Source organism: Mobula hypostoma, chromosome 19 (genome assembly GCF_963921235.1).
Source record: "Mobula hypostoma chromosome 19, sMobHyp1.1, whole genome shotgun sequence".
NCBI lineage: Eukaryota > Metazoa > Chordata > Chondrichthyes > Myliobatiformes > Myliobatidae > Mobula > Mobula hypostoma.
The window spans coordinates 54,040,090-54,065,941 of record NC_086115.1 but is presented as its reverse complement, the minus strand read 5'-3'; the positions used below and the strand labels follow the sequence as shown (position 1 = coordinate 54,065,941).

General features: G+C 37.6%; 1 protein-coding gene across 9 annotated transcripts in view; it reads right to left on the bottom strand.

Moving 5' to 3' along the window:
- Positions 1-25,852, bottom strand: part of LOC134359050 (fibroblast growth factor receptor 2-like) — a 191,019-nt gene that overhangs the window by 54,632 nt on the left and 110,535 nt on the right. For 7 of the 9 annotated variants that reach the window (XM_063071906.1, XM_063071905.1, XM_063071909.1 and 4 more), the window contains 4 exons: positions 22,581-22,850; positions 20,429-20,503; positions 8,869-9,038; positions 3,468-3,591 (listed from right to left, as the gene is read on the bottom strand). In XM_063071906.1, the coding sequence (XP_062927976.1) occupies positions 3,468-3,591; positions 8,869-9,038; positions 20,429-20,503; positions 22,581-22,850 (639 nt within the window). The remainder of the gene's footprint in view (positions 1-3,467; positions 3,592-8,868; positions 9,039-20,428; positions 20,504-22,580; positions 22,851-25,852) is intronic. The other 2 variants (XM_063071912.1, XM_063071913.1) reach the window with 2 other exon arrangements.

Genomic DNA, 25,852 nt, shown 5'->3' with positions numbered 1-25,852 from the left:
ACACTGAATCACAACTAACACATTTCTAAAGACCCAAGGAAGGATATGTAAAAAAATGCAGGTGGACAAATGAACAAGTTCACTTCAATGCCAATTATGCCGTTGCTAATGAATGGAGAGTGTGTATTTATCCAGAATGTTAACGCTGTGTGTTACAATTTCAACTGGCAAATATTTTGTGGTCAAACAGAGGCAAAATTAATACTTCCAGACTATAGTATTAGCATTCTTTTAGATTATAATGTTAATTCACAATTGTAAATCACAGGCTGTTTTGAAAATCAGATTTACTCATAGTTAGAAACTGAATGAGGACATTTTAGTTTGGTAATCTTCTGAAGGATTCTAGCCTGAAGATACCCTAGCACTTGTGTTTTCAGTTACATTATTTTAATGAATATGCAAAAAGCAAAATAAAAGTTAAAGATAAATGTGAATTTTATGCAATATACCTGGCTCTTGCAGAAAATATCACCTAACTGAAAATGAAAGTTATGAAACAATATTCCAAAAAAATGCTTTATTAATCTGTGAAAAACTGTATTTTGGCTGCAGCCTTTTCCACAGAGTACATACTTCCAAAAAATAAATCTTATTCCATAGAAACTATTATATATTCACATGAAAATGAAATATATATAATAATTCAAGTATGTAAAAAAAACTTGTGCATTGCTGAAAAAATCAAATTGAATGCCTTTTACGTTAAATTCCGAAGAAGGATTTGACTGTGTCGGGTTCACATTACTGTACCCCAGAATCAGACGGCCAAAGACAATCCTTGTCAGACATTGTCATTGAAAGTAAGTCATTTCAGCTCAGAACTATTCTATTTATGGGTTCTCTACCATGGAGAATACATGTTGTGAAGTCATCATTTGGCAGAACAGTAATTGTTTACATATCTCACAAAGCTGTCTCCTAACACTGATTGTTGAAGCTATGAATAATGCTTTGGGTAAGAAAAAGGATATTGTTTGGTTGCTTTGTGCAACACCACTAATATCTCTGCGTGTGGTATTTTTTTAAACTGCAATTTTCCAGCAGAAGGTAACTGCCTATGCACTTCACAACCTTTTTTTTTAATGATTTTACTCCATTTATGTTCCCTCCTAAATGGACCATATACAACATCGAAAAACACAGCTGAAAATACGGCAACAAACTGAATAATTAAAAAAAATTAAGCCTTGCTGTTTTCTTTGTTTAAAACATAGAACATAGAACAGTACAGCACAGTACAGACCCTTCGGCCCACAATGTTGTGCTGACCCTCAAACCCTGCCTTCCACATAACCCTCCACCTTAAATTCCTCCATATACCTGTCTAGTAGTCTCTTAAATTTCACTAGTGTATCTGCCTCCACCACTGACTCAGGCAGTGCATTCCACGCACCAACCACTCTCTGAGTAAAAAACCTTCCTCTAATATCCCCCTTGAACTTCCCACCTCTTACCTTAAAGCCATGTCCACTTGTATTGAGCACTGGTGCCCTGGGGAAGAGGCGCTGGCTATCCACTCTATCTATTCCTCTTAATATCTTGTATACCTCTGTCATGTCTCCTCTCAACCTCCTTCTCTCCAAAGAGTAAAGCCCTAGCTCCCTTAATCTCGGATCATAATCCCTACTCTCTAAACCAGGCAGCATCCTGGTAAATCTCCTCTGTACGCTTTCCAATGCTTCCACATCCTTCTTATAGTGAGGCGAACAGAACTGGACACAGTACTCCAAGTGTGGCCTAACCAGAGTTTTATAGAGCTGCATCATTACCTCGCAACTCTTAAACTCTATTCCTTGACTTATGAAAGCAAACACCCCATAAGCTTTCTTAACTACCTTACCTACCTGTGAGGCAACTTGCAGGGATCTGTGGGCACGTACCCCCAGATCCCTCTGCTCCTCCACACTACCAAGTATCCTACCATTGACTTTGTCCTCTACCTTGGAGTTTGTCCTTCCAAAGTGTACCACCTCACACTTCTCCGGGTTGAACTCAATCTGCCACTTCCAAGCCCACTTCTACATCCTGTCAATGTCTCTCTGCAATCTTCGACAATCCTCTACACTATCCACAACACCACCAACCTTTGTGTCGTCTGCAAACTTACCAACCCACCCTTCTACCCCCACATCCAGGTCGTTAATAAAAATCACGAAAAGTAGAGGTCCCAGAACCGATCCTTGTGGAACACCACTAGTCACAACCCTCCAACCCAAATGTACTGCCTCCACCATGACCCTCTGCATTCTGCAGGCAAGCCAATTCTGAATCCACCTAGCCAAACTTCCCTGGATCCCATGCCTTCTGACTTTCTGAATAAGCCTGCCCTGGGGAACCTTATTAAATGCCTTACTAAAATCCATGTAGATCACATCCACTGCACTATCCTCATCTATATGCCTGGTCACTTCCTCAAAGAACTCTATCAGGCTTGTTAGACACGATCTGCCCTTCAAAAAGACATGCTGACTGTCCCTGATCAGACCACGATTCTCTAAATGCCCACAGATCTTATCTCTAAGAATCTTTTCCAACAGCTTTCCCACACAGACGTAAGTCTCACTGGTCTATAATTACCCGGACTATCCCTACTACCTTTTTTGAACAAGGGGACAACATTCGCCTCCCTCTAATCCTCTGGTACCATTCTCGTGGACAACGAGGACATAAAGATCCTAGCCAGAGGCTCAGCAATCTCTTCCCTCGCCTCATGGAGCAGCCTGGGGAATGTTCCGTCAGGCCCCAGGGACTTATCTGTCCTAATGTATATTAACAACTCCAACACCTCCTCTCCCTTAATATCAACATGCTCCAGAACATCAACCTCACTCATACTGTCCTCACTGTCATCAAGTTCCCTCTCATTGGTGAATACCGAAGAGAAGTATTCACTGAGGACCTTGCTCACTTCCACAGCTTCCAGGCACATCTCCCCACCTTTATCTCTAATCAGTCCTACCTTCACTCCTGTCATCCTTTTGTTCTTCACATAATTGAAGAATGCCTTGGGGTTTTCCTTTACCCTACTCACCAAGGCCTTCTCATGCCCCCTCCTTGCTCTTCTCAGCCCCTTCTTAAGATCCTTCCTTGCTACCCTATATTCCTCAATAGACCCACCTGATCCTTGCTTCCTAAACCTCATGTAAAACATGTGATAAATGATCCAGCAGCCATTACTGGCAGGTTTTTTCTTTAGTGTCTTGTCAAGAAGATGCACATTACAACATCAAAATTCTTTACCAAGTATAAAGAATCAAAAGTTGTGCTGTCCACTTATGCTGCAACTAAAATATATTATTAAAATTTTATGCAGCCAGCATTAACAGAAAACATGGTCATATTCTAACATAAAATAGTGTGCTGAAATGTTCCTTCACCTGCAAAACTAGCAAAATAATTTTACTATGTCATAATTTCTAAAATTTAACATCATCTTGGTGCTTGGTGATTATATGTCCACTTACCTACTACATCTAAATGATATGTATGATTTATGGATCCATGAGCATTTTCTATCACACATGTATAATTGCCCTTATCGGATGGAACAGCGCTTTCCATAATAAGACTCCAGTGTGGAGGTCGAATCTGTTGAAAAAGCAGCAATTTTTTGATAGTCATAATTAAGTATCATGTACTAAATGTCAAGATTTAACTGTATGTTTTTGACTCAGCTTGATCCCTGGAATTGAATAGATGGTGATTACCAGAAAAGTGCATTTCCATTTTGGGTCCATTGTACTATAATAGAAGTTGATGCATTAGAACAGAGAATCCGTTATGTACTGCTGCTGTTTTGCTATGGTTCCTTATTAGTTCTTATTGTAGAGACCTATTGAATTTAGCTTAATAATATGTAATAACTTTGGTCTGCTTAGAAATCATTCATCAACCTTACCTTACTTCCCTCCTATGCCTTAAACTAACAGATATATATAGATATAGATACTCTATCCTATCTTGCAGATTTCCACCCTCCCCCCCCCACCCCCCACTGTGGCAATAATTCAACAAGGCACTGAAAGGTAGGAGACAGAACTGAGAGATACAGCAGCATATTATCCTTACAGGACCTGTGTAGTGCCCCAGCTGTTCATAACAATAATTAATGATTTAGGCACTGAGATAGAAAGTCAGATGCTTAACTTATCTAATGCAAGAGGTGGATTGCATTATTTGGGCATAGTGGTTACTTTGCTGAACTATTAGTCCGCAGGATTCCCAAAAGATATGTAAGCACAAGTTCAATTTACCGTGGCAGCTTCATCCACCGTAAGTATGGCAAATTATGCAGAGTTCATATTCCAAGTCTTTCTGGCTTCTTGTTACACCTTTTTATATTGCTGTTTTGTGTGATTTTGATCGGGATATTTTGACGCAGACTAGCTCTGCGGTCTGCAGTCAGTGAATCACAGCGCTAAATTGAACTGAACACTACTGAACTACACTGAACATTTCTAGACTGTTTCTATGACTCTGCAGTTTTATGTTTTACATTCTGTCTGTTATTTGCCTTTTTTTTGCCATTTACATGATTTGCTTTTTTTGCACAGTGGGTGTTTGATGTTTTCTTTGAACATGGTGTTTCTTTGTTTTGTGGCTGTCTGGCGGGAGGGGTGGGGAAGATGAATCCCAGGGTTGTATGCTACATACAAACTTTGATAATAAATGTACTCTGAATCTTTGAGATGATACTTTTAACTTTGAGAAGATTTTTGTAAAGCAAGTTTATAAATGGACAGTATAAAGTTAGCTCCTCAATCTACTTAGGGATGTAGGTGAATTGTAGAAAAGGATTAAATGGTTTATTGGCTAATCCTACACATTTTATATTATGTATTCAAAAATTAATGCTATAAAATCAGAAAACAACAGGAATTCCGCAGATGCTGGAAATTCAAGCAACACACATCAAAGTTGCTGGTGAACGCAGCAGGCCAGGCAGCTTCTGTAGGAAGAAGTACAGTCGACGTTTCAGGCCGAGACCCTTCGTCAGGACTTCCTGACAAAGGGTCTCGGCCTGAAACCTCGACTGCACCTCTTCCTACAGATGCTGCCTGGCCTGCTGCGTTCACCAGCAACTTTGATGTGTGTTGCTATAAAATCAGTATGTTTTGGATATTGGAAATTTAAAATAAAAAAGTTATAAAAACTCAGTAGATCAGACAGCACCCTGTGGAAAAAATAGAATTATCTCAGATCCTTGACCTTTGACGGGAAATGATCCTTCCTTTTTCTGATCTGCTAACAGTAGCCCATCTATGTGTGGAATAAGTGATTCACACATTCATTGTAGAGCTGAGCATTGTGCTTGTGGATGGAAGATCCCAAAGTAATCCACAAGATCACAAAATGTAGGAGGAAAATAAGGCCATTCTGCCCATCCAAGTTTTTTCCACCACTCAATCATGGTGAATTTTTTTCTTCCTGTTTTCCCGTAACGTTTTATGGTTTTAAAAATCAAGAATCACTTAATCTCTGCCTTAAATACACTCAAAAACCTGGCCTCCACCACTTTCTGTGGTAAATGATTCCACAGATCCTCTATACTCTGACTGAAGATATTACTCCTCATCAGTTTTAAAGAGACATCCCATTATTTAGAGGATGTGCCCTAAGATCCTAGATGCTCCTACTAACAGAAACATGCTTTCCAGATCCACAACATCCAGGGCTTTAGGTATTCATTCAGTTTCAGTGAGATACCTCCTCTTCTTTTTGAACATTGAGTAGAGACCTAGAGACATCAAACACTCCTCTACCACATCATCAGAAAAGCAAAAAATACCACAAGAACTCAGCAGGAGCAGGTCAGGCAGCATCCATGGAAAGAGAAATATGGTTAATTGTTTAGCTTAAAGATCCTTCTTCAGAAACAGAAATGTGAGAAAACAAACATATTTTAAATTGCAGAGAGAAAGCAATTATGTTACTGGGCAACCAGGCCTCCACCCTATTACAGAAATTCCCTCTCCACCCCTGCCACTCTGCAATTTAAGACATGCTCAATTTCTCACTTTTCTAGTTCTGATTAAGGGCACCGACCTAAAATCCGATTCTGTTTCTCCACAGATGCTTTTTATTTCTATATTTATTGAGATACAGCAAGGAATAGGCCCTTCCAGCTCTTCAATTTAATCCTAGCCTCATCACAGGACAATTTACAATGACCAATTAACCTACCAACCAGTAGGTCTTTGGACTGTGGGAGGAAACCCACATGGTCACAGGGAGAATGTACAATCGCTTTACAGGCAGCTGTGGGAATTGAATCCGGGTCACTGGTACAGTACTGTAAAGTGTTGTGCTAACCACTACACTATGCCAGCCCTGTTTGCCATGTAAAGCATTCTGGTACAGAAATTTGAAACAAAACACTAAACTGCTTAAAATATTCAATAGGACACACACTATTTTAGTGAAGGAGATATAAAGAAATGCTAATCTTTTGTCAGAATTGGTGAGAGATAAAACATACACTTTGCAGACTAAGAGGCAAGTGAGGGGAACAAAGAACAAGCGAAGAATCAAAATTTGGGTCTAAGTTTTGTCAATGTCATTAGAACTATAAATGACAACTGGAGAAATAAAATAGTGGTCATGCTTGGACATCATTGAACTCAACATTCAGATTGTAAATTTGAAACTCAATTGGAAATTCGATAAAATACAATAATTAAAATACAAGTTTTCTTAGTTTCGGATTGTTTAGAAATTTAAAATCAAGCATTTGTTTTGAATCCAGTATCACTCTACATTCAAGAGCAGATGCAATATCAATAAATGCACCTGCTTTTTCTGCCATTTCACAATGTATTGATAAACTTTATGCTAAGAAATCAGTAGGCAGATAAAAGGTTGATCTTGTGTTTTCCACACAATGTCCCATTCATAGTGTGAGGTCCATTCTGTCAGCTTCTCATTATGTGAAAACAATTTTTAAAGTGTTGAGAGATAAGGACCAAACTGGCATAACTACACTGCGATATCCCCAGCAATGAAAGGTTCTTTTACATCCTGAATAATTTATTATATGTGAGTTTTAGATCCCAAATTCTAATTTTGATACAAATTCGTAGAACTGTAGGAACCAAACAGGCTTCATACACAGTCTCTACAAGAAAAACTTCACATCACTATTCCTTTCCAATAAACGAACCAGTTTTAAGTCGTACAGACCAGACTAAACATCATCTGTGATTGTCTCACATATAGAAGGTTTGACGCCTTGTGCCCTCCTTTATTTGATTTATGACTGACTTGACACTCATTGTTGAATGAGAGACTCTATCTTGCAGACAGAGCATTTGGCAGATGCTTTGTCCTGTAGCCTAACAGTTCAAATCTCAGTACACTAAAATGCAAAAAGAAACCTTCCATCTGTTTTTGTAAACAACCTTTCTTATTTTCTGGTGCTTACAGTACACTGGCGACATGTGAAATTCAAAGGCAGTAGTGTCCAGAATATAAACAGTTCTGGCACACATACAAATGTAACACAGATTTTAAATTCTAATGCAAGGACTTCTATTTCATGCATAAAGTGAGGTTTGGAAATTTCACTAAATGCACTGTAATATTATAATTTGACAAGCAGCGCCATTGCAAAACTGACTGATGAACAAAGCTTCAGATTATATGTATTGTTCACTGCGTTATTGCTTAGAAAAATATTCAAAATATCACTTGATGCTCACAGCAGGTTCGTATACATTCAGGACAATTTTCAACTTTGCAGGATAGGAATACAAGCAGCAACAGACTGGCTATCTTAAATCCCCATCTAACTTTTTTATGTTTCATCAAACCAATGTAAAATCAGAAATGGGGTACTATTAGCAGTTATCTAGTACTGTCAACTGCTAGTTCAAATTAATTCAGATATTGGCTACAATACCTTGCCAAAACATTGTATAGAGGTTAGTTATACCAGAGTGTTACAAGATTAGAACTTTAGTATGTGAGGTGCAGTAATCAAATCAGAGGTCACTTTTCATTCCAGAGTGGATATAGAAGATTCTTAAATTTGATTTTATATCCTAACAAAGCAGGTTAAATTCAAAAGCTAAAATCAGATTTGGGAAAGCATCAGTATCAATCAGATTTTAGTGCCTGAATGGGCTGACATAGTCCTGATCTTTTTATTTGTGGCAGCTGGAAAAATCTTTGATACTTGTTTGCTGCACAGTGCTTCATCACAGAAACAGCTCCCAATTACTCCTTTCATTCCCCATCCATCTGGAATTCTTTTCGTAGCCCACTTTCCCCTAGTCTTGATATTTAATATCAGTGTTCTAATTCCTCAGCGATATCCTTTCTCTTTATCGTTTTTACCCCTTCAGTAAATGAAACCCCACTGACTTAATTTTTCTTGTATCATTTATCCTAGACTGTGAAACGCCAACTCCAGACTTCTCAGCTTCTCCATCTCCCTATGCTTCTTGAAACCAAACTCTTTGATTAAGCATATGCTTGCCCTCCTACAACCACCTCTTTTGGATGAAGAACCAATTTTTGTTATGCTTGGAAACACAACTCTTTCCACATTAAAGACACTTTATAACTGAAAGCAGTGATTGTACATGAGCAAGACACAAACACAACTGTCTACATTGAAAAGCAAAAAGCTGTGTGCACAAGTGTAAACCTGTTTGGTCCCACTGTTTCTGCCAAGTGGAAAAACCACTGCACTGAATCTAACCAAGTCACGTACACCACAAACCTCCAGCAACATACTGGTTTCCGAGATGACTTGGGACAATGTAAATCAATTTTCAAGATTTTCTTTTACATTGTTCTTCGTTAGAGGCCAATCTATAAATTTATAAAATTTATGCCATTATAAATAAGAAAAGTAACCCTTACCTTATATGAACCCATTCGATATTCAGGTTTGAACTCACGGCCATTTTTTAACCATCGCATTGTTGGTTTTGGGTTCCCTGCTGCTGGGCAGCGAAACTTCACGGTGTTGGCTGCTGGCACAGCGTGCAATCTCTTTTCCATTTTATTAGGCTGAGTCCAGTATGGGGGACCTGTTTCGAACAATCACCAATGTTACTTTAATGCTATTTAGAGCAAATCTTCCTGTAGTAAGTAAAACGTCATTCAATTAAGGTTGGGAGGGGATGGCGAGAGACAGAGGAATAAAGTGAACCAAGCAGATCTATAAAGACCCTATACTGGAAAACACTACAAGATTGAGGCCAAAACAATAAACTGTAATCACCTTCAGTTGCAAGTACCAAAATAATGCTGACTGTACCTCAACCTCCTGATCTTTTACAGGTTAACAGTAGCGTTTGGAAAAAATAATCAGTAGCTTGTGTGAGCCTGAAGTAGCATGAATACCTTGATGTAAAAACAGGTCCACTGATGGGTTATTGAAAGCCTCAAGTAAATGATTCTTCTATGGATGACATGCGTTGCACATCTGTGGATAGGGGCATGTTTTGCCTGGTTTGGCCAGCAGTACATTTAAAGGCATACTTGGAAATTACATTAGGTAGGGAAATGGGCATCTAAACTCGCTGCCAGATTTTCCAGCTTGCTTGTTGTCCCAGTGAGAAAGGCGAGATGGTAGCTCAGAGTTTTCACCTCCCCCAGAAGGTATCAGAAGCAGCATGGTATGACTTCATCAGACTTAGGATGCTAAAGTTTTCTCTGAAAATAAAACTGCAGAACCAAAATAACTGAGTTCCCAATTCTAACTTGCAACTATAATTAACATTCTGCACAAAATAATGAATCAGTGGATCCAAAGGAAATTAACAAATGTAAAAATTGGATGTTAACTGGGGCTATTTTCCCTCTCTTAGAAGAGAAACGGCAGCTTGTTGGTTGTTTCATGTTTTGCTCTTCCCTCCATCTTGATAGGAATAAAGGGTCTATTTAAAACAAACACTTCAGATTTTACTAGAAGCAGCAAACGTCACGGTACAGAACTTCTTTTGGAAAACACCATTTTCTATTGATGTGCACATTTCAAGCTGTTTGGACTGAGATTCTACAGATATGCCATGACTGCACAAGCTCCAGGGCAATGAGGAAAGCATTCAAAATACAGGCATGGGAACTGGTTGCAAATTCACTACCTCTAAGCACACAAGTGAATGAACTCCAACACTAGAAGACTACACATCCAGCTATCTGAAAAAATAATGCAAGTCAGATTTTAGCCTTTATTAATTTTTGGACTCTCTGTGATCCTTTTAATCACAGGATATATATATAGTATAGTATAATCAATTAATACACTTTCATTCAATAAAGGCAGCAGAACTTGCTTTCTTCAGCCCCAGATTAATCCTCACAAATTTTTATTAAATTTCAAAAATTCTATTAGCCAAAATATAAGTCCTTATCTTAATAAATGGAAAATCTAGAATGTTTGTACATTTGCTTTAACTTATGCGAAATTCTATTTCTAACTGCAACCTGAACTTCCTGAAATAAATCAAACTAATGTGGAGTTAAAAACAATAACTGGCTTAAACCTGACCTTATTCCATTTCCTATTTTGGACCTCTTTCTATACTCTCTTACCATTAGGAAGGTTTCTATTCTACAGTTCTATCATCAGCAATGAATCCAGGCTAGGTAGTCATCAATAGCCCAAAATGTTGACATTTTCTTTTTTATATTTTCTTGTGGTGTTTATTTTACTCTGAGGACACTCAGCAAAAGGCCTGTCTGCACAGCAATATTGCAAAACAAAATTATAGTTATCTATTAAGAAGAAATATAGTTTGTCCTTTATATTTTTGTAATCGCTTGAAGCATAGTAAAACTGACGAATAATTTAAACCTACATAATTTCAGGTCATTCACTTTAAGTACATACCAATGAGGCAACAGTATACAGGTTCCTGTAATGATAGTAAGCTAGATATTCTAAGGGAAATTTGTTCAAACTTCAGAAATTTATTCTCCCACACAGATTTGACTGTTTGAATTCATATCGAATCACATACGACTAGTTTCACTTTCCAGCTTCACCGCAGCTAAACAAATTTGCTGCATTGTTATTCTTGACCAATAAATACTTTGACTCATCATGTTTACTTAACAAGAAATCATGTTACACTGTGTACTCTTGACCAAATGAAGGTACACATTGTCAAAACTGCTGAATCCAACCACTGTATATACATTAAATATTAATTTGTATTCTTGCTTCCTTGCAGACATAGATTTACCATTCAAATGCTTAGTTCATACTAGCTTTGGGTAAATGGAATATTCAACAACATATTCTATAATAAAATTGAACAAAGCCTGTTTGTACATTTAAATTTTAATTGCTAACTGTTGAATATTTCATCTAAAACTCTTTGGCATTCCTTCCACATTTTCTTGTTACAGTTTCCTCTTGTATTTTGCTAGATGCAATTGCAGGCATCTCTAATATTGCTTGTTAATCAAGCCAATTTCTGCATCCCATCCAAAGCATGATATCCCCCTCTTATTCTCCTGGAGTTTCTACTACCTTTGCCTTCTGTTGAGGTACAAGCAGGAGCCCAGCAGTAAGTTCTAATTAAATATATCAGCTGTGAAGAATTACCACGGTCTGCCCACGGCCTCCTCTACTGTAAAGATGAAGCCACACTCAGGTTGGAGAAACAACACCTTGTATTCCATCTGGGTAGCCTCCAACCTGATGGCATGAACATTGACTTCTCCAACTTCCGCTAATGCCCCACCTCCCCCTCGTACCCCATCCATTATTTATTTATATACACACATTCTTTTCCTCTCTCTCTCTCTCTCTCTCTTTTCTCCCTTTGTCCCTCTCACTATACCCCTTGCCCATCCTCTGGGTTTTCCCCCCCTCCTCCTTTTCTTTCTCCCTGGACCTCCTGTCCCATGATCCTCTCATATCCCTTTTGCTAATCAACAGTCCGGCTCTTCTTTCAGTTAGTCCTGACGAAGAGTCTCGGCCCGAAATGTAGACTGTACCTCTTCCTAGAGATGCTGCCTTTACCAGCAACTTTGATGTGCGTTGCTTTGAATTTCTTTCCCATCCTTGTGGTGGACAAAAGAACACCTTGCATTCATTCACCGCCATTTCAGGTGTGCTTGGAATTTATACTATCTGAGATCTTAAAAGTTTGAACACAATTTAAATTATTTCACAACAAAGTATGCTGACTGTGCAATGACATTCCTTTCACTCAAAAAATCTGTTATTGTTAGCGGGAATTTGTTCATAATTTACATTGAAAAAATAAGAACATAAACGAAATAAGTAAACTGTCGGAAAGTTTACAAGAGCTTTGCGGAAGTATTATTCATCAAGAGAAAAGTTATTCATTGATTCAAGCAAATTCCTTTAGAAATGACTAAATATGTGATAAGAACCAAGTCATTTAAAGTCTAAGATTCCAATTTTCTTACAATATTTTAAAGTTTACCACTCTTAATGAGCTATACAAAGTGATGGCCTACCAGTAATAAACCTGGCCATCACACACATAAACTCTATTATTATGGAATATTGAGAGGCTTCGCATGGAAAAATATGGCACCGAAACATTCTAACAAAGAACTAATTATCCTCTGAAATATTTTAACGATGGCAATTCATGTTGGATCCACAGGACATAATCTCTGCAAGACAATTCTGAACATTAAATATACCATGACTCATGCCTTTCAAATGAATTCATTTTAAACCTTAACCAAAACTTTATCTATTCACTGCCTCCACCAAAGTGCTGACCAAAAAATACCTTTAGGTCACATTTGCAACTGTCAATACTAATTACACTAATAGATAGGTAAGAAACAGTACTCAGTAATAGGATTCATTAACAATACAGATCCTTTGTCATTATCTTAATTTGATTTTAGTTCCAACAGTATTGTATTTGATAAGAATGGGGGAGCATTTTAAGACTTGTGCATAAAAGTCTAGGATAACATGTCAAAGCATTACTTGGGAATTGTTCCACAAGCAGAAAGTATCATCATTCAGATGAAATATTAAATGGAAGTTTCACTTGCTCTCTTGGGTAGAGTAATATTTTGAAAAAGATTAGGGATGTTATCAGTAGTGCCCTTGAAATACTTTTTAAATTTGAGCTTTGCTTAGCAAAATCAATTCATGTTGAAATATTTAGTAACAAATGCCTGCCTAGTATTTCTCACTTTTTCATTTAATGTTACTTTTTGTCTTCCCATTTTCCTGTTTCTCATCAGAACCATAAATGTTTGCTTGTACCTTCAGGCTGTATAATCCTACAGATATTTTGTTAGATGTAAGCCTAACTAGAAGGAGTGCATGTCTGATTTAAAACCAAGTTTAGGGTTGGAGTTATGGTACAAAGGCTGACCCACCTTTCAATATCCGTTCCATAATTTAAGTTAATACAGTAGATCCAGGTATCAAATAACATGGGAATCATGGTGAATTAATCTTGCATTAGAAAATGCATGTTCCATCTGCATGTACTTCAATCTTAATAAGTCCTTCAATGCTTACCATTAGCTGTCACCTCCACAATTTCAATAAACATAAAGCTCTTATGGGAAACACAAGTTTCCTGAAGCCTTAAAGACCTTTATTCCTTAAAGAACAGTCATTTTCTTCTTTATAGAGCATATTTTCTAAATTACAAGCTAGAGCTCATGAACTAATTTAAATCAGAGACAATGGTTCTTTTGTGTTAAATACCAATGATTAATGTAATTATGGTTGTACAGTACCATGTTACAAAGGATGTTGGTCCTTGTGACAACAAAGTAAAGGTAAAACCATTAAGTAATGTTTGATACCCATTATAAACATTGCCCACATTAGCACAATTTACTTTTAGCACAATGTTTCAAGCTCATTTCCACTAAATATCAATAGTATAATCAGTTACTCCCTTCAACCATCAGCCTCTTGAATCATTACTCTCTAGATTTATTGAGTATGTCCGCAACTGCAAGAAAGTGAATTTCAGGGTTGTATATAGTGGCATATATGTACTTTGATAAGTTTGAAGTAAATTTATTTTGAACGACAAAAGCAATACCTGTTACTGTACAAAATGTCTGCAATACTTAATGACATGAACATACAAAGTAATTTGAGTTCTCCTCAAAGAAAAAAGACTATTAGCATTAAACTTTGGCTGGATTTTTAACTTAATACGTGGTACGTACGCAGGCCATTTGGCCAATCATGTCCATGTTGATCAATGGGCACCCATCTATATTAATCCCATCTTCTAACACTTAGCCTGTAGCTTTTTGAGCCGAGATGATTCAAGTTCCTATCTAGATACTTTTTCAATGCTTTCAGTGACTCAGCTTCCATTACCTTTCAGGTAGTGCATTCCATTCTGGTTAAAAAAGATCACCCTCAGAACCCATCTAAATCTCTGACATGGGGAAAGCGTTCCTGTAGTTTGCCCAACCTATACCCATTATGATTTTATACTCTTCATTCATCTCCCTCACTCCAGGGAAAGCAGACCCTATGTCTCCTTGTATACCCATGATCAATATCAGTGCTTGTTAAGCATTATGCAAAATAATTTAATTAAATGTTTCATGCAAAATTGTGAACAACAATTTAAGGAATTTTGGTTATTAAATAATAGTAAAAACAATTACAAGCTAGATGGCAAACAACTCTTCTATAAAACAGAAGAATTCAAGCAAAGTAAAAGCTTACTGCACTAATAATGTGTTTTTTTACAGCAGGGGTGTTAAACTTTCGGCCCGCGAAGGGATCCAATCTGGCCCGCGGGATGACTTGGGGGAAAAAAAGTATATTCACGACCATTTATTATGTATACGGCAGCCGCTCTCTCTCTCACCACTGTCTGTACCACCTGCTGCACCAGCAGCTTGTTGTGTGTACTTAGAAAACAATAGGTGGCAATTAACCACCCGCTGTGCATAAGCACCTACCATCCTGCACTGAAGACCACTAGGGCCCCACTTACATCATCAGACACAGTATAAACACACAGAGTACTCAGGTAAGTAACACCTGTAGCAAGGCTGAGACTGTTTGCTGCTGTGGTTCAAAATGCTTTCCAAGAAAAGAAAAGTTGACATTGAAGGTCCAATATTCAACGATAATTGGAAAGATTGTTTTTTCCTTCTGTGAGGTCAACGGCAAACCTGTGTGTCTGATATGCTCACAACAAGTGGCTGTGGCAGGAGTACAATATCAAACGACACTATGAGACGTCACACGGAGAAAAATATCACAAGTATGCAGGACGACTCAGAACGCAAAAGGTAAATGAGCTTGAAAAAACAGCAATCAGTGTTCACCAGAAGTCGAAAGACTCATGACGCAGCTGTCAAGGCCAGCTATATCATTGCCAACAAAATAGCTGCTGCGTCGAAGCCATACTCAGGGGGGGAATTCATCAAAGCATGCATGCTGACTGTGGCTGAGCTGGTGTGGCCCTGAGAAGAGACGGGCTTTTGGTAATATCAGCTTGTCAAGAAATACTCTGGCAGAGAGAATCGGGGACCTTGCAGGAGATTTGAACAGTCAACTAAAAGACAAAGTGAAGTCATTTATTGCCTTCTGTATTGTAATTGATGAGAGCACCGTGACTGATGTAGCTCAATTGGGAATATTTATTTGTGGTGTTGATGCATCTTCGACTGTCACTGAGGAGTTTGTGGAGATGGTGCCCATGACAAACACCACAATGGCGAACGACGCTTTCTCCAGCCTCGTCAAGGCCTTGGACAGACTGGGGGTTGACTGGAGTCTCGCTGACAGCGTGGCAACAGATGGCGCACTGTCCATGGTCGGGAAAAAGACAGGTGTTGTTGCGAAACTCAGAGAGAACGTTTAGACAGAGAATCCAGAGCAGGAATTCTGGTATTTTCATTGTATTATACACCAAGAGGCGTTATGTAGCAGGAGCCTGAAAATGGACAATGTCATGGATGAAGTAATCAAAATGGTTAATTTTATTAGAGCCAAGGCACTCAACCATCGGCAATTTGACACTCTTTTGTCCGAAAGTAATATTGGACACGGCCTCCCCTACCACACTGAAGTCCACTGGTTGAGCAGAGGGGTTGTGCTTAAATGTTTTTTTCAATTACATGCAGAAATTGGACTATTCATGAACAAGAACCAGTGACAGAGTTTGATAACCCAGACTGGCTTCATGATCTTGCATTCTTGGTGGATATAACATAGCACTTAAATGTGCTTAATGTTAACATGCAAGGCCGCAACAAACTTGTTACTACGACAGCATTCCTGCCTTTCAAATTAAATTAGGCCTGTGGGAGATGCAACTATCCCAGAGCAACCCAGCTCATTTCCCCTCTTTGCAGTCTGTGTGTGTCGCTCATGGGAATAATGACAACATGGGTAGGTACAAGGACAAAATATCATGGCTGAAAAGTGAGTTTCAGAATCGTTTCCAAATCTTCACTCAGCTCAAAAAGGAATTCTCACTACTTTGCTCGCCGTTTGCCATCAACACAGCATCAGATGTGCCGGAGGAACTCCAAATGGAACTAATTGAAACTCAGTCTACGTCGGCTTTGAAATATAAATTTGAGACTGCAGGTCTGGACTCATTCTATCAATACCTGGAACCGATGTACCCCAAGATGACAGACTTTGCCTCAAAGATCCTTTGCATGTTCGGGACAACATATCTCTGTGAGCAGGTGTTCTCCATAATGAACATTAACAAATCCAAACTGCACTCGCAGCTGACCCACAGATATCTAAATGACATTATGAAAATCACAACTGCCCAGAAACTGGTCCCTGATGTTGACAGGCTCGTTAAAGCCAAGAGATGTCAGGCGTCTGAAAGCAGCAAGTGAAAAATTAGTGACACTGTTCGATGCACTGTGACATGGAAGCAAAATGCATTATGAAATATTGAGTGTCATAATATTGTTATTCATTCATTTTCTGACTATTCTATTATTGTGAATGTGATCACTTCAATAAAAATTAGAGGCTAACTGTGTTCATTGTCTGAGTTTGATTGCTGGAAGCAGGCTAATAAAAATTAGGTGCAGTTGTATAGCCTACATTTACAATTTGTTTCATTACGTCTATATTTGTGTCTGCTAATGTTCGATTTCAAATGGTTTATTAATGGAAAGGGTGTGGCTCCCAAAACAATCTTAGCCAAAATAACTGTTTTTTCTCTCTCTCATCACAACTTCCTTATAGCCTACGACTGTAAGTTAATACCAATCATAAAAATAATGCTTGCTAGGCAATCTTCTTCATAAGAAACAAAATTCGTAAAGTGAACACTCTGTAGTTACAGCAGAGACTGAGATACATGAGAGCAGGTTGAAAAAACGAAGGCAACGAAAGCTGTGGGAGGGTTTGCGCGTGCACAACTGATCCAGTCCGCATGAAGTCACATTTTACCCAATCCGGCCCGTGACCTAAGATGAGTTTGACACCCCTGTTTTACAGCGAGCTGCGAATTTTCACAATAAGCTCTAAGGATTGATTAAGCTTGTACACACAAGAGATTCTGCAGATAGTGGAAATCCAAAGCAACACAGACAAAATGCTGGAGCTCAGCAGGTCAGGCAGCGTCTGAAATGAATAAACAATCGATGTCTTGGACTGAGACCCTTCAATCTTGTATATTTTCTGAGATGCAAAATTAATAGATTATCAGCTCACAATAATAATAGTAAATTAATTAAACTTATCATTGGTACTGGCGATGCACACAGGTGTTAAATGTTGCTTCTCTTTTAATAACAACAACGTGTTAATGTAGGCAAATAGGGAATGAAAAAATTGCTGTCAAGATACAGCATACACAACTTAGAATACGAAGCTCCTTTTATAAATAGTTGGAATGTAATTTTTATGCTGTAACAGTGGTACTTGCAGGTTATCATTCTACTTTACAAGGATAGATTAAGTAGGATTGGTCTATGCTGACTAGAGTTGATAAGACCGAGAGATGCTCTTACTGAAAGATAGAAGACTGAGAAGGGTTGACAAGTTAGATGTTGACAGGATCCTTCTCCTGGGTGGGAATCTGTAAATAAGGAAGATTCTCATAATAAGAGGTTGGCTATTTAGGAATGTTGTGCCTTTACTCAGGGAGGAGTGGAAGAGTGAGATGTAAATCTTTGAAATACTTACCCATAGGACTTTGGATACTCAGGCAATGAGTATATTCAAGACTAGCACTGATAGATTTTTGGACTCTAAGGGAATTAAGAGATCTGGGCATCAGTGAGTTGAGGTCAAGAATCAGCCTTGATCAGCCAAGCATCGTTCCAAATAGGAGAGGAAGCTCTAATTGTGGTACATTCAACCTGTGCTCTTTTTTTTATTGCCCTTAAATATACAGAATAATAAATCATGAACAATACTAATATTTTTTACACTGCTGCAATTTTAAAACAGTGATTTATGAATTCAGACCTTTCAGTGTATACTGTTCTGTCAAACACTTCACTTTCCTTCAACTAAACCAACTTAATTGCCAAGTTGGGGCACATTCTAATGCATAACATACACACTGAGCTTGGTTATCATTTCCCGTCACCAGCACACTTTAAAGATCTGAATTTAGCCATGCATGTATGAAAGTCAGAGACAAGCTGTAACCTGCGTGTAAGATAGCTGCTGGTTCTCTACAGACCGGCTGTCTACGGATAAAGTTAGCTCAGGCCAATATGTCAAAATGGTTCATTAAGACCACAATCATAAACAATTTAAATTGAAAATGAAATACTGTCCTGCTCCACAATGCCATCAAGTCTATTGTACCAAGTAGAGAGACGAAGCATTACTAGATAAAGGACAAGCTATCATTGGTACACTCAGTGGCCACTTTATTAGGTATGCCTGTACACCTGCTCATTAATGCAAATATTTAATCAGACAATGCATAATAGCACAGACAAGATCGAGAGGTTCAATTGTTGCTCTGACCAAACATCAGAATGGGGAGCAAATGTGATCTAAGTGACTTTGACCGTGGAATGATTGCTGGTGCCATACAAGGTGGCTTGAGTACATCAGAAGCTGCTGATCTCCTGGTATTTTCACACACAACAATCTCTAGAGTTTACAAAGAATACTGTGAAAAACAAGATAAAAATTCTGTTCTATGGGTGAAAATGCCTTGTTAATGAGAGACATCAGAGAGAAGACTGGCCAGAAGAATGGATGAAGCTGACAAGGAAGGCAACAGCAACTCAAACAACCACACGTTACAAAAGTGGTGTACAAAAGGGCATCTCTGAATGCATGACACATCGATCTTTGAACTGGATAGGCTACAGCAGCAGAAGACCACAAACATACACTCAGTGGCCACTTTATTAGGTATAGCCTGTACCTAATAGAGTAGCCACTGAGTGAATATTCAGCAACATACAAATCTGTGGAATTTCTCATCAGTTCCAAATTTTCAAAGGCCGCTTCTGTCATAATCAATATGGCAAACTGGCAACTCCTTCCCAGCTCTGCCCCAAGAGAAGATCAACATTATGACCTAGGACTTAATTTATTTGACCTGTCCCCAAATTGTGCTGTTCAACATGTGTTAGCCACTGCAACAGGTAAGGGTTGCCAGATGCAACAGCATGAGTAAATTGAACTCATATATGGAACTTCCCCACAGAAAATGGCATTTATCTTTAAATATGCTATGCAAATCTTTATTCTATTATAAACAGCCATCTAGTTATTCTATAGTAAACAATGGAGCTGTTTTTGAATGGAATTAGCTGACAATGGTGATAGTTGAAAGGGGGATGTTTCTACAGGTACAAAAAAAAAACTGTCCAGTTTTTCCAGTAGTGCAACAGATCTTTAATGTCTAACTGCTAATGTTTAATGTTTAACTGCTTTAATAGACAAATGAGACTGTAGATCAACTACTGAATAATACTTTGATAAGCAGTGATTTCAGTTTTATATTGCAATGTGATCTGGTGCAGGTTCTAAATCTGCAAATCCTAGCCATAAGGGAGAAAGCTACAAATAACCTTCAACCTGTTTTATTTCCTTTTAATTCTTTTCAGAGTTATATCATATGAAGTGGCTTCCGGAAGCTAATTCCCTGTCAAAATTAACCTATCATGAACAAGGCAGACAAACTGGACATGATAATGGACTCCAAAAAAGTACACAATTACTAGATAAGAGTAGACACATTCAGGATAATCTTCAACATCATAAAGTTTTGTTTTATTCCTTGGTGTAATAACAAAATTCATGCCACACTTTCAGTTAAAGTTCCCCAGAGCAGTATAATGATGGTTGCAGGATAAAAACATTATGTGCACTTGAAACAAATAGTATTTTGCAAATGTTTATCTGCTTAGAGTTTTAGGTCATCAATTTCATATATATGAAATTAGATATACCTGTAGGACCTTATGCACTTGCTGACTTAATTATATGAACCTACAGTCTATCTCCTCAGCCTGTACTTACTTATCTTGTTACCATCAATGGTTGTCTCTTCTGACCCATCACTATCCTCTTCATCGTCCCCTGAGGAAATGGCATCTGGAAGAAAACCATAATCTGTAATCTTCTCAGGATTATGGAAAAATCAATCGATGGATATTTGTAAGGTAGTTCCAAAGCATTTCTTTCTCCCTAACTATGTCCATATCATCACTGTTGGCCAAAGGAAAATAATTCTACCCCTACTGATTTGCAGTATTAATTAGGTAAAAATAATTAAATGTCAATATCCAATGCAAGAGCACAAGAATTTAAGAGCAGGAGTAGGCCACCCCTCCTCAAACATACCTGACCATCCAATAAGGTTATAGATGTTCTATATTGGCCTCAATTACCTTTCTGTACCAGTTCCTCATAACCCTCAACCTTTCAAATATTTACCTATCTCCAACATAAATATATCTTATGATCTAACCTCCACAATCTTTGCAGGTAGAGAATTCTAGAGATTCACTCAGTTTGAGAGAAGAAATTTCTATGCATCCAGTCTTAAATGACTGACCCCTTAATCTTGTAGGTTTGTTTACTTGTACAGCACTCTCCCACTCATGAAAACAACACAACATCTTCTCTGTCACGCCCCCTTACAAATTTAATTGTTTGAATAAGGTCACCTCTTATTCTTCTATATAAACTCAAGACCAAATTATCTAGCCTCTCTAAACAGGATAACTCTCTAATTCCAGGAAAAGCTTGATGAATCTCTTTTTAACTGCCTCGATTGCTACTATATCCTTTTTTTTAAGGTAAGAGACCAAAACTGCAGAGAATTCTAGATGTAGTTTCACTATCACCCTATACAATAATAACAAATCCTCCCTAATCTTAAGTTCCAGCCCCTTCACCTTAAAGACAACATGCCATTTGCCTTCGCAATTTCTTGTTCGACCTGCCTGCTAACATTTGTGAGTCATGCACTAAAATACCTAGATCCTTTAGATAATGATCGATAGTTTCATTCCTCTTAAGGTGCTTTGTTTTCCACATATTAAACTCCATTTGCCGAGTTTTCACTCCATCACTCAATCTATATCCTGATTGTGAATCACAATGTCCTTATCACAACATGCCCTACCTATACATTCTTATCATCAGCAAATTAAAAAACGTTATATTTTATTCCCACTTCCTGGTTTTAACGTAAGTATTTGTAGGACAAGAACATATCTTTAGGTATTCTACATCCTTTCAATCTGAAAAAGACCCATTTATTCACACTCTTCGTTTTTTATGTGACAACCAGTTTTCACTCCAATACATCAGGCTCTTGACATATGCACATATGCATCAGCCTTTTATGTGGAACCTTGTCAACTGCCTTTAGAAAAGCTAAATGCATTACACAATTTTTTCTATTAACTCTTCCTATCATATCCAAGATTCACTATATACATTACATGGACCTGTATCATCTTTGATTATTGAAATTGTTCCTTCCAAAGCCAAGCATAATTTTCAGAATTAAATACTCCCAACTTTGCATATTGGAAAAACATGGAAGATGCTTACAATAATTTACCTTCAGTACAACTCCAACTCAGACAAATGAGCCAAGTTAAGGAACTAACTTTATGGGCTAATCATGTTTCAAGTGCTATCTCATAACAAGAATGCACATTAAAATCAACAATCACTAGGAAGATCTTTATGAAATGTACAGATTGATTATTCAATTTTGAGCAGCCCTTTGCAGATGCAAAGTAAATCGCTACCTAAAAATATGTTTTTCTTTTCTCCAAACAAAAACTGAAATGACTAGCATAACTAAAATGTATCTACCAGCATGATCTGACATGACTTTTATTTGGTATTATTTTGTCCTGTATTATTGTAAAATGGACGAGTGCAGAAACAGAACAAGTCTTAATCCAAGAACAATATGATTCTTTTTGAAATCTGTCATTCCCTTAATCCTGCTTTGCAGTCTCTCAGTTCGGCTTTCAATTTCTATTTTTCCACATTGCCAACACCACCCTCTGCATCACTAATCCCAACCATAAACACAATCCCTTCCCCTCCACCTGCCATCTTCAACCTCTGACCCAAAATTATGCCTGGAGAGACAACCGAGATAAAGATTGAACTTTGTAGAATGTCTAGTTGAAATATTACTCACCTGTAATGTTTACAATGAAGTATACAGTACCACTGCCTACTGGTCTATTTGTGGTACAAGCATAGAGGCCCGAATCCTCATGTGTGGCATCACTAATTTGTAAGTACTCTCTGATAATATAAGTCTTATTGTTGTGCCCTATTTGTTGCCCAACTTTAGTCCAAATGATGTTCTGTACATCCTCTTTCAAAGGACATTGCATTTGAAGCAAATCTCCTGGATGCGCTGTGTACACTTCAGGCTGAGAGATTTGGTAGATTGATGAAGGCTCTGCAAAGCAAGAAAAAGGAAGGAATGGGAAGGAAAAGGATAGTTGCAATATTGGTCAGAAAAATCTGACTTCAGTTGTTGCCCCATTTTGCTTTAGAAAAAAAGCAATAATGAGCCAAAAGTTAACATTGGAAATTAAATAGCATTGTCGTTAGACTCACTGAAGATGATTTTAAATCTTTGCAAAAATTGAAAACAGGCGATACAGGAAGTCAATGGAGAGGAAATGGAGCAAAGCATAACAAAGCAGCCAATCTGGTATCACTCATTTTACTCAATTACTCAAAGATAAATTATCACCATTCTCATTGCTTACATGAGGAGCAGAATGCATTAGATATAACGCTCATCTATGTAGGAATAAAATCATAGCAAAACTACAAAAAGAAATTGGTTACAAATTCCCCACAAATTAATATTTGTTAAGAGTTCACAGAAAATTTAAAAGATGGTAATGTAATTATTTGGTGACATACTGAAGTACATCCAGCAACTTTGCCATGATATGCAACTGCTTTTCTTACTTATCAGAATAATTTCTAATTTGCAGCTATCCTTATTAATGAAAAGGTGTTAATCAACATGATATTGTAAAAGCTTCTAGACTATGAAGATAATTTCAAGGTAAGCCATTAATAACATTAGTTGGTGCATCTCACAACATGTGCAGATACATGAGCATCAAATCATATCCGAAGTTAAAATGTTGGAAAAACAATGGGAATGGATCAATTACCTTGCCTCTGCAGAATAGCCTCAAATAACTAAAAAGAATTTGAAAAAATTATTTGTCCCAATCTCATTCCTCTGCCTTGGAAGTGGAACTCATCTTGAATTCTGGCTGCCATTAGGAAATAAAAGTACTTCTACAGGTGCGAGATAGTAAGTGACCAAGAATTGCAGAACAGGTTTTCTAATTTTACCCAGTAAATGATGGGTTTGTCCTGCACTCCGTGATGCTCCTGATCTGAATTATAATGAGTCAGAAAGGGAAGATCAGAAAAATTGCAGAGAACATTCTCCCAATAGAGGGATAAGGATATACGGTATGTAGGAGCTAACATCAGATGGATAGTCGTTGCTGAGCCAATACCCAGTTCCAACTGATGAATGGTTCAGTAAAAAGATATCCAGTGTGCTAATACTGAATGTGTGTGGGAAAGCTATATTATAGAATTAAGAACAAAGATCAACTTAATATACCATCCGTATTTTTCCAGACTATGCAGTACAAATTACATAGTGAACTTGAGAGGTCTTTATATTTTTAGTTCAGTCTTTCATATCTGACTAAGTTATAAATCTGCATAAAAGACAGAACTCATTTTCCAACAGAATGACATCCATTACAAGAAACCCATCTGAGACATGTCATTTTAATTAAGCTGTAATTATGTTAAGAAAATTACTTCTGGCCTTTCAGGTTTCAACAAGGAACTGCTGTAATGAATCACCAAGTATTGCTCGCACTACACTTCATGAAGACTGTGTGAGGCAATTTGATATGACTGGTGTCTACATTCCCAATGATAAAGTGACTGCAGAATTACTTTTAATTGCACTCTGGGTGAACAAGCCTTGAAGGAACAACATTTCATAAGACGAGTTTCTTCAGAGATGTGAAAACAGTAATTATTCATTGCAGACTCCCTAAGCAATAAGCTCCATCTCCCTACTGTCAATACTTTGTTACAAATTAGTAAGCTCTATTTTTAAACTTCCTACACAGAACCTTTCATACTTTAATTGATGTACTTTTCTCCATCACTGCTTCCTCTCCCACCCATTTCGCATATACACATGGTACAACAGCAATTGTGTATTTACGGTTTCCTGGAGATGCATTCAATCTTGCTTCCCCCATTTTTTAAGATTAAGCTTTATTTGTCACATGAATAATTGAAACATATAGTGAGATGCGCTGTTTTGCGTCAACAATCAAAGCAGGCTGGATTGCTGGGGGCAGCCTGCAAGTGTCGTCTTGCTTCCAGCTGCAATATAGCACGTCCACAACTTACTAACCCTAACTCATACGTCCAGATAATGTTCCAGTTTCAAGTTTTATCAGCATACAACTATGTTTAATCTACCAACACACTTCGCTGCTCATAACTTCTGTGTCACTATTTTACATCAAGGGAATCAATACTGATCTTGTGATATGAAAACTGTTTAGTGCAGAATGCTTCAGTGAGGACAAAAGAACTGTAGGGGTTGCAAGGCACATTTGAGGATATGCATTTCAAATACATTTCTGGTAACCTGCATGGTAAAAAAAAAGGCAATTGTCTCAAAAAGAATCCACATATGCTACCTACCATGTGTACATGAAAACATTACATTTAGTTAAAACGTTGAATTGTGATCATGGAGCTCAGCACTGTCTACTTAATGAAGTTTAGCAGTAGCAATGAATCAATTGCATTATATATTTCAGGAGAAAACTCAAATTGTTTGCACAATTTATTTCCAATCTAAATAATATTTCCCAATAGTAATAACTTGTCTAGTTGTTATTTTTAGTTATGGAATCATAAAATTAAGCACTGTTACTTTCCTGATTGCTTTTCTCACTATGCACAAGTCCAATATGTTTATTTAATGAATAGGATTATGGCATACCAACAGAATCAAAAAACAGTGTGAAATCAGCAGAATCCAAACTCAGAAATCTTAGGCATACAAATCAAAATCAGCCACTATCAATTAATAAACAAGCTAGCGCAGGGTGAAAGGATCAGGGAATGGTCAAAGAAAAAGGAAGTTTTTTTTACAAGGTGCATTATTCACAAATTAAATCAGATTATCATGTACCGCCTTTTAATAGAAATCTTTCCTATTAAGACACCACTTTTGATGGGACCCATAAACGTGAGGAATATTTGGCCTCCAGTTCTGTATGCGAATTACCTCTGTCAACCAATAAAATTCACCTCTTCAAGCATGCTTCATAATAAAGAGATAAAGATTAAAGATCAGCCTTTATTTGTCACGTACATCAA